The 10,709-nt window shown below is 32.3% G+C and overlaps 1 protein-coding gene across 2 annotated transcripts; it reads left to right on the plus strand.

Annotated features, from left to right (window-relative positions):
• Window positions 1-5,482: 5,482 nt before the first annotated feature.
• Window positions 5,483-10,349, plus strand: LOC146996221 (THAP domain-containing protein 2-like). Of its 2 annotated transcripts, XR_015042109.1 has the most exons (3): window positions 5,483-5,731; window positions 9,662-9,764; window positions 10,101-10,349. XR_015042109.1 is itself a non-coding variant. In XM_085820423.1 (2 exons), the coding sequence occupies exons 1-2, from the start codon at window positions 5,579-5,581 to the stop codon at window positions 7,467-7,469; spliced, it is 201 nt and encodes a 66-aa protein (XP_085676549.1). In that variant the 5' UTR covers window positions 5,483-5,578; the 3' UTR covers window positions 7,470-7,559. The 2 variants fall into 2 exon arrangements, 1 of the variants encoding a protein (XP_085676549.1); XM_085820423.1 differs by lacking the exons at window positions 9,662-9,764; window positions 10,101-10,349 and adding an exon at window positions 7,422-7,559.
• Window positions 10,350-10,709: the final 360 nt, after the last annotated feature.

Raw genomic sequence — 10,709 nt, forward strand, 5'->3', positions numbered from 1 at the left:
TTATGATAAACAATTAGAAGTAAAATGAAGATAGAAAGAGAGATGAGTCTAGTTAAAATAAAAATATCTGTGTAGAATTAAAATAAAAAAGAGTAAAAAATACAGCAATCCAACATCCAAGTTTTAGTTATAGAGATGTCTTATATAAGCATATTATACTCTAAGTAAAGTGGTAAAAAGCCTTCCGTGTCATATTTTTTTGTACAACTGGTCTATTGTAATGATCTGAATGTTATCCAACATCCAAGTTTTAGTTATAGAGATGTCTTATATAAGCATATTATACTCTAAGTAAAGTGGTAAAAAGCCTTCCGTGTCATATTTTTTTGTACAACTGGTCTATTGTAATGATCTGAATGTTGAGTTTTATCAGAAGTACTTTATTAATTACGTATCTCGAGGTCTCTATCGATATTTATCCACATATTGTCGAGCAGCGAGTACCAGATGCATGTAGATCACAGCCACTATCATACTATAAGAGTATAAGAAAACCATTTACTTGAGAAACTTAAGATTGAGTCTACCAGGAAAATCAGAAATGAGCTATGAGCTTTAAATCTAAAAGTCACTCTGCACGTTTTTTGACGCATTTTCATTTTTATTGAATCTTTTTGTTTTAGTTTCACATTTAATTTTATATGAACGAACGTTTCGCAAAGCATTCGAATTTATAAATTATAATCTTTAATCTTACTGTAATCATGACCCCTATTAGCGGTCGAATGGTTAAAATCGCTGAATGCTAGGAGTTTGAACGCAGTGCCATTTCAGGCAAAGAGGCTGGCTTCGTGGTTGGTATCGAGAAAGCCCTCATCGCAGGCATTCTTTCTCTAAGCTTGATAGCCTTTGTGTGCTTTGCCATATTTAAACAACCTAGCCTATTGTGTAAACATAGAAACATATGATGATAAGAGATTACACTCTTTATGGAAACGAAATGTACACTGCTAAAAAAAAAAAAAAAAAAAAAAAAAAAAAAAAAAAAAAAAAAAACTGAAATGTTTCAGATTTTAAATTACGTCCAAAGGGGCGTTTTTTAACATTTTGTGTGTTACCTTTCTTTATTAAATATCATGTTCCTCGCACTTAAACCATAAGATCCAGTGCAGCAATATCGCAAAATAGTTTTAAAACGAGCATATCTTTAGACTTTTCGATACAGAGACTCACGCGCTGGAGATAAAAATGTTTTTTCTGCACAACGTAGCCATTGCTCGCTTTGAAATCCTTGAGTTTGTTAATCAAAAATTCGTCAAAGTTTTAAAAAATAGGAAATCGATCATAAAACAAATTTCAAATTTCAAATTTGGTCTTCCACATGTTCATATTCGTTGGAGGATTACGTTATTCAAAATTCGATGACTCTATGTACCGTTGTTTTATCACAATACGAGAAATATACATACATTTATGCAGATTTTTCATTATTTAATTTCTTCAAATATAATGCAGGACTCTAACATTTTGTGGCAACAGTTTGAAAAGTGAACCGACATTTATGAGTCCGACGCAAAATGCCAAAACGAAACTAATAGTCCTTCGGGATTCAAATCCCTTTGGACTAAAAAACTGGGACAGTGCTATATCTCCTGTTCTACTGGGCCGATTGACAAAATTCAAATTGCGTTCTTCATGTCTCGAAAGCGCGACTTAGGATATATATTAGATTTATATATAGCACTATTCTAACATAGGTATTTTGACACAAAATCGGACTTTTTCTGAAATAACATACCAATTTTTTTACATATTTCAATTCTACGACTCAAATTACGCCTAAATATGAAATTTTGTAAAATTTGGAGCGAAATTTACGGAGAAATTCACAAATTTATGTTGGCACTTTTTTGTCAGTTTGCGCCAAGAATAGTTCACTTGGCGAACTTCTTAGTATATGGCAACCTAGTTTCCTTTCCCGTGAGAGGAAAAAAAGTCACCATCGTTCCTTTTTTCCAAATAATATTCTTTATATTATATTTTTAATTGTAACTTATTATTTTAAGTAATTTTTTCTTTTTCGAATTTCATTTTAATTAAGTTGCATGGTTTTTTTCGAATTATTTTTTTAAAAATTTCTACTTACCTATTCGAACTGAGTAAATAAAGGAGCAGCGTTTATTTTTTTTCAAATAGTTTTCTTTATATATATTTTTTGTCATAGTTATTATTTTAGGTAATTTTTAAATTCTTAACTTTTATTTTAATTGTTTGTGTTGTATTGTCTCTTCAGATAATTGTTTTAAAATTTTCTATTTATTTCTTCGAATTGAGCATTTAAAATATATTTATTAATATAAATTTTCCAGAATTTGATTTTATTTATTTGAATTGCGTTTTTTTCGGAGGAATACTTTGTAACCCAGACTACGATGCGTTTGAAAACTGCATATATTAAAAGAGAAAATACAGTAAAGCACAGTTAACACGCCTTTCAATGTTCCGTTCAGAAAAGATATATATATATAAATAAGAGAGACATTTAACTTAGGATTGCGACATTTTAACTTAGGATGACTTGCATACACTGCTTTAAACAGTTTTATCATTGTGCCCATTGCTTTACACAATTTTATCCTACATTTGGCTTCTTAAATGTTATTCATATTTTAGTCAAATATTTTATTTTTGAAATCGTAAGAATCAAATATCATAAGATTAAAAAGTTTTAAATTAAAAAAAAAAAAAAAATACAAATACTAAATTTTACAGTAAAATTTATTTTTTCTTCTCTTTTTCTTCAGGCATTCTACTTTACTCTTGCTCTTTTTCTTTAGGCATTCCGCAAGTATATTAAAAAGCATTCAAATTTTCGAAATATCTTGATATTTCTGACAATCATTTTAAATAAAGTTATCGCCTTCCATTTCATAAATACCCACAAACGGCAGAGCGGTAAAGTCGCTGAACACTGATAGTTCACTCCGGAGTTCGAATCCCCGGAGTTTCGTAAACGGGCTGGTTGCATGGGCGTTTTCGTGGATTTTCTCATGTGTACCGTTTGTGCCAGCTGATTTCCCTTAGAAAGTTCTTCATAAAGGCATCCTTCCTTTTAGGCAGATAGCCCTGCTTTGACGTAACTTAATAATTCAATTCAATCCATTTCATCAATATTTGGTCAGAGCCTTTATCAGTCTTTAGAGGCTAAACATTTTGAAGGTATGAGATGAAAGGAGAGACTGGTTTCATAAAATTATGACAAAGCACACTAGGGCTATCTGCCTAAGGGGAGGGATGCCTTCGTAGAGGACTTTCTAAGGGAAACTGGCTCGCATACACGTTACACCTAGGGAAAACCACGAAAATGCCCATGCAGCCAGCCCGTTCTCGGGATTCGGACCTCGGACAGAACTACCAGCGTTCAGCGACTTTATCGCTCGGCCGCTGTTTCATCAGGAGGAAAAAAAAAGCATCTTTAGGTAACATCCACATACATCACTGGATAAACTCCTGAATCTTCAAATAATTCGAATGAGAAAATCACGGGATTCTCCATTTATGATACGATATGATGTTCTATAACGTAATTTAAATTTATACAACCATATAGTTTAAAACCAGTCGCTCTTCACTTTAATCTGTAATGATATCGTTTTTGTCTTTTCTGTTAACTACAAGCTCAATTGATGGTATTTGCTGGTGTACACGTCCAAGTTTTTTTCTTTGAGAACCTAAATTCTTTGAAGTATCCTGAAAGTATATTCAAAAGCGTCCAACATTTTGAAACATCTTGGTATGTCTGACAGCCAAATTTCCCTGCAAATTTTTGCTTACCTTTCTCCCTAATTTTCTTCTTTCCTTCTACAGTTATTTTCAGTGCACACACAAGAAAATTAAGATTTTTCGATTGCTAGACTTCCATAAATTTTGCATTCTTGTCAATTTTTTAAAATATCAATGACATGAATTGCGTTTCAGCTGAAGACAGCTTTTCATTTTCTAGTCATTTTAACTATAAATTAAGTTTAAAGCGAAGTCCAAAGGATAAATATTTTAATTAAAAGATTTTTGCTAAAAAAAAAAAAAAAAAAAAAAAAAAAACAGTCCAGCAGGGTTTATTCTCTACCACCGAGTAACCCGATTCTTATATCGGCTGAAACAATCTAAATCATGTTAAAGATCATATTTTTTTATACAATCTATAACGCGAGAGAAAAATTAGCTTCTTCAAACATTCTTTCTAAGAGGATTAATATAAAAGATTATATTTATATATATATATTTTAAAGCTGGGGCTTGAACCAAACTGTAAAATTTTTAAAGTTTAATTTACATAGTGGTCATAATTAAAGTTCCAATTTGAAATAGTCATAAAAGGAAAACTACCGTACCAAATGTTATCAAACTTGGGAATCGTGTAAAGGAGATTATGGGAATTTATTTTCCGCGGAAAAAAAAGAGTTCAAAAACTCACCACCAGGAGAAAAATGGCGCTGTATACAAGATTGTTAAATGAAATAAGACACGAAAACATCTGTTTAAAACGTGTTTAATATTTTCCGAAACGTGTTACAAAGCATGTTCAATGTAGCGTCCATCATTTTACGAAAGCAAGTTAAATCCTGTTACTGCATTCTCAACAGCAGCTCTTAGCATATCAGGAGGAATGTTACGGACATGTCAGTGTATCACATTTTTCATTTCTGCCAAATTGTTTAGATTATCACCATAAACAGTGCTTTTGAGAAAACCCCATAGCTAAAAGTCACAAAGTTTGAGGTCTGGTGGGAAGAGGGGAAATGTTGGCCTATAAGACGTTCATTCGTGAAATGTTGCCTAAGTAACTGTGCGACACACGTGAGGTGGGGTCCAGCCCTGCATAAAAATCGTAGTATCTAAAATGCCACGTTACTGCAGTTCATGTATGACGAAACATTTTAACATTGACTCTATGGTGATGGCGATAAGGAGCGCGCCTTGCGCCTCCGATAAGTGTGGCAACCCTAGAGGAGAAATTTCTTACGAGTAGCGAGCAGAGCGAAACAGGCAGGCTGTCGGGGAGTATGCGCGATGTTCCTAAATAAAGTTTAATTTTTATTGTGCACTATGTCTTGTTAATATTATATTAATGCAGTAAGAACATAATCTGTGGTATGGAATTTGAGGATTGATGGTAAAAACATAACAAGAAATTACCATAATGGTAACCTGGACTGTGTTAAATCGTATGAACAGTTCTCAAGCACTTTCGGTTTTGACTACAAGCCATCACTCAAGATCTCCAAACCAGAAGTAATGGATTACATCGGTTTTCGTCCTCCGGATCACAGATGAGTAGTAATTATAGATCATTTTATAATTCTGTTTTCTACTTATCATTTAATTTCATTTTCTTTAGTTAAATTTTTCCTTTTATTTTGGCTTAAAAACCTTGCACAATGTCTGATGTTTATGCCGTCCAAATTCCGGTTTATAACCGATCTGCCAAAAATGCCATTGCTCAGGCTACCCTTTTGAGACACCCTAAGGCTCCTATATACCAGGCTGAATCATCAGGCATTCGCTATCCCAAGTGGGAGATTAAATGGCGGCTGTGTAGTTACGGTGCAACAATTTTTTGTGTTTTTTTTTGTGTAAAATGGGCGGATGTGCAGCTATTAATTGTTCAAATCATTCATGGAAAGGTCATACATTGGTAAAATTTCCTAAAAATGAAGAAAGAAGAAAAATATGGGTAAATAATTGCCGAAGAGACAATTGGAAACCTGGTCCAAGCGCTGAAATTTGCTTAGTAAGTATAATGTTAATTACGCCTTGATTTAGAGTTTATATCTTCTCTGATGTTTATAATGTGTAAGTAAAGTGAAATTCTTGTGTACAATAACCTAAGTATCTGCTAATTTCTGTAATAATAGCTATAATTAAATTAGTCTAGGGTTAATGTACCCGTCGCCAAACATCGCCAATGTGGATGTTTTGAATGTGGAAAAGAAATTTCTCTTCTAATATAAAGCGCAAATTTTGTTTTCCTGTGCTAATTGTGGAAATTATACTAATGTAACATGAAAATCATTAGCATATTGAAATTTATTAAAAAACAAATCATAATTTGGAAAGTCATGATAAAATCTGAATGTTTGCTAAAGATATATGTAACATTATACTATAGTTGCAATATCGTTGGAATGATATATAATTTTTTTCTTTATTTTATAATCACTATTGTTAAAAAGTTAGATGAGTTTTTTATGCACGGTGCCCACTAATGTTTCTTGGTTAAAATAACTTCCAGAATTTTGACATTGACATCTGAAGTCAATAGAATAAATTGAATAGTATGAGACAAAATATATATAATCTGACTTCAATAATTGCAAGTACCATATATTTATAATCACAGTATTATACAATTTGGCAATGGAGTAAAGATTTAGAAATGAATGCAGAACATTCAAATAAGCACAGAAAACTTGTGAAACTGCATGTGTATTTTTCAAAAATAATTGTAGTGTTTTTAATGCATGTGTAGTGTTTAATGCATGCATAACAATCAAATAAATCTGCCTATAATGATGAATTTCAAAGGCCAAGCCAAAATCCTTTCATGAATTTGATACTTCTAAAGAATGTGATCTCGTCAAATTAAATCCTCATGACATTGATAAACAGTTATTACTGATATGTGTTACAAAGCAGATTTTTATACATGATAAATAATATTTTCTGAAGCGTTATTTTGTGTTGTCATCTCTAAATAAGAAATTGCCTACAAATTCAGAAAGCTACTGAACTACGTTCTAGAGTTTTTAATAACTTTAATTGGATATGTCTGTGGGGATGTAATTTAAAAAATTGTCGTTTAAACTGGCCTTGATGCTTTTTAAAATGCATGTTGGCACTGTGCTTCGAAATTAGGCCTATGTTTTGAATGATTAGAGAATTAAAAATTAAATATTTCAATTAAAGCAATAAACATTACTACAATTATAACAAGAATCATAGTCTGCTCTAATTATAAATGTATTTATCGGCCTAGTATCTTAAAAGTTGGGTGAAGTGAACTCATATTTTCTTATCTATTGTAAGAGCACTATAGCAAGAAATATAAAGTTTTATTTTAGTTGTTTTTAATTTTATAGCAAAACACTACTTCATTTAATTTTTGGATAATGTTCTAAAGAACACTTTAAATTATAGGCAAAAAATAAATATTGGATAATTAAATTCTGCCCAAGCTTACAAGATGCTGCTGCTGATATGTTAGACATGGTTTGTTTATTGTTTCAGTTTTTTATAATACTGGGCCTAATTTAATTACCTGCATATTTATTTATTGCCTATACTTACTTACAGTTCATGCTTGCTGCCTTTGGCACAACCTCACTGTGTGAAACACTTTTCTCACATTTCTTTCGTGTGGTTTGTTTTTTGTACTTTTATTTATTTTGTATACTTTTTTTTATTACTTTATGTATTTACAGGATCATTTTGAGGAATCTCAATTTGAGTCACTATGCAAAGATAGTTAAAAACTAAGAAAAACTGCAGTACCAACACTCTTTAGCATTCCAAATCCACCACCATCTGTAACTGACAAGAGGATAAGAGAAGTAAGATGTCCTAAGCCAAATACTGAAGTGGTAAATTATTTAATATTCTCCAAAAAAATTGTTGAAAAAATCATTGTTATTACAAATATATTAATTCAGTCAACCATTGTTTAAAAAAATAATCACAGCATAACATGTTTACTATTTCTTTTTGAATTTAGGAAACTCTACCTGCTTCAAATGAAGAGTTGTTAAAAAAAATAGAATTCCTTGAGCAACAGCTTCAAGAAAAAGATGCAAAATTGACATCATTTTTGTCCGATGAGCAAGTAGGAACCCTTGCTGTGCAGTCAAAAAGGAACTGGTCAGAAAAGTCCATTATAAAAGGACTGAAGATGCGATTTGCTTTGAGCAAACATGGATATAATTACCTCAGAAGTACTGGATATCCAGCACCATCGTACAGTACCTTGAACAGGAGGATTAGGGACATAAAAATTAATTTCGGCATTTTAGAAAATTTGTTTTTTTTCCTCAAGACAAAAGTTCATTCATTGGATGCTCTTGATAGGAACTGCTGCCTTTTAGTTGACGAAATGGAAATAGCTTCATATCAAGATTTTGATACATCGTCTAAGTCATTCATTGGAAATGTTACGTTAGGAAGCTAAGCATTACACTATTGTAATGCTTAGAGGCCTTAAAACATCATGGAAACAGATTGTTGCCAATGAATTAACAGGGCCTTCAACATCAGGTTCTGACATGAAAGATCTAATTCATAGAACTGTAGTAGCAGCTACAGAAATAGGTTTAACTGTAAGAGCCTCTGTTTCAGATATGGGAAGCAATAACAGAGCAATGTGGTCGTCATTGGATGTGTCTGTCTCTAGGAGAGATAGGAAGACAAATTACAACATTGGAGGACCTGATGTTTTCATTCACAGTATTGCAGATGTACCACATCTCATTAAAAATATGAGAAATACATTTCTTTCAAGTATTATAATATTACCAGAGGAATTTCGCCACCAGCATGCCTTGCCATCGAGGATAGTATCTTCAGTGTATGTGAAACGACTCTGGTCAAGTGAGATAGAAGCAGATGCTGCCCTGAGATCTCTACATCACTTGAACAGAGTTCATCTCTTCCCAACACACTTTTCCTCGATGAATGGGGCATCTGCTGTGCAATTGTTTTCTGTAAAAACAGCTGCTGCTATTGAAAAAGCAGGTATTTTACACCAAGTTGCAAAAGAAGCATTAACTTCTGCATGGTGGCTGAGACTTGTAGCAGAATGGTTTACAATTATGACTACAAGGCATCCAAAAAAAGGCATCACTATCAAAAATCAAGATGAGAAATTTAATATTTTATTGAAATTCATTCATGTGACTGAAACTGTTCAGTTTGGGAAAGCATGGAAGCCATTTCAAACTGGCATTATTATGAGCACATTGAGTGTTGTGAAACTCTCAAAAGAATTATTTTCCGAGGGGTTTACATTTTTCTTACCAGGCAGGTTGACACAAGATGCGCTGGAAAATGCCTTTTCACAGATTAGACGAAAGTTGGGTGCAAAGCCTACTGCTTTGCAAGCCAAGAGAGCACTGAAATTAGTGTGCCTATCACAGTTCATTTCAGATATCAATAATCCAAATTATTGTTCTGAAAGTGACCACAGCCTCTTTGATGCTTCTGAATTAGAGGTTGCTATCAGAAAGGAGGTCTTGCATCCTATCTCCAATTCTGTAGTGCCATCTACCTCTTCTGCAGTGGCAGTGAAACGTAGCTTGCCCCCAGCTGTGGAAGAAAATGATATACATTACATCGCAGGAGCCATATATAATAAGTTGTTGAAAAAAAAAAGCATATGTGAAAATTGTAAAACAGCTATGACCATTTCAGAGGACATGCTGGAACCTGACATACCCGAGCATCGCACAAAACATAGCAATAAAGGTGGACTGAAGGTCATCTCTTCAGGAATGTATCAAATATGTAGGGAAGCTGAACGAGAATTTCAAAAATGTAAAGATGTACTCCTTCGTTTACAATCAGCCATCACAAAAGAATTAGTTGAAAGAATAATTGATAAATGTACGCATGTGGCCATGCCAGAATGCTGTAATCTTAAGAAAGTAATTATTCATATTTTTTTTATTACTAGATGCAAAGGCCTTACACAGCATCTTATCAACAAAAGAGCCCATAACGTTTCATATTCATCAGCATCGGCCAATAAGAAACAAAAAGTAAAATAATTTTAGAAGGTATGTATGTTTTATATTAAATAATTTATGTGTTTTATGTAATATGTATTACTTTTTCCTAGGCTACGAGTATATAAATTTCTGTGTTTGATGTTATATATGTTACTTTCTGCTAGGCTATGAGTATATTATTATGGTATTATTTTCTTGTTTCTAATATATAGAAATATAGCATATTTTCCAGTATAAAATTTCAGTTCAGTTTTACTTAAAAGTATGGGAAAGCAGATTTGTTTCATGCATGATCTTTATAATACTGGTATGAAATGAATGAATTTTAATCTGTAAACAATTTTTTGTTAATATTGAAATGTGTTTCCTTGGGTACATTTTTAGGCACTTGTGGATCATGTCAGACAACATGCAATAGAAAAAAGATGTCCGTGTGCATAAATTTTTCATTGTGTTACTTCATTTTATCTAAATTTCAAGGATAATTCTTTTCATTTTTATATGGCATGTTATTAGTATAAAGGCTAGTGAAAATAAATTGGTATGTGTATCTGTTTTTGAAGTGTAATGCTTAAATAAAAAGATGGTGTGTGTTTCTTCATTTAAATAAAATTTCAAAGATAGTATTTTTCAGCGTTGTACTGTTTGTTATTTCTCAATGTAAAGGGTAACAAGGGGAAAAAAACTGGTATGGTACATCTGTTTTTTAAGCATGATAATTTTATTTATTTCTTTAGTGATGCATATATATATAGAGAGAGAAGGTATTTGGTCCAACTGAAGTTATAATAAATCTAATTTTACTAGATCTCTCCCTCCCCTCAGGTGTAGAAAATTTTCAAATGCAGAAAGTTTATTTGCAGAATTAATTCATTTCTGATAAACTTATTATCGTTAATTTTTTATATACCATGTTATTAAGTTACACGTATGACTACTGTGTAATAAACTTGTATTTAGGGCAAAAAATTAACTGTTTTGCAGCTAGTGACT

The sequence above is a fragment of the Stegodyphus dumicola genome, chromosome 7 (genome assembly GCF_044657685.1).
Source record: "Stegodyphus dumicola isolate Sdum_Otavi_A_Nest chromosome 7, ASM4465768v1".
Taxonomy (NCBI): Eukaryota; Metazoa; Arthropoda; class Arachnida; order Araneae; family Eresidae; genus Stegodyphus; species Stegodyphus dumicola.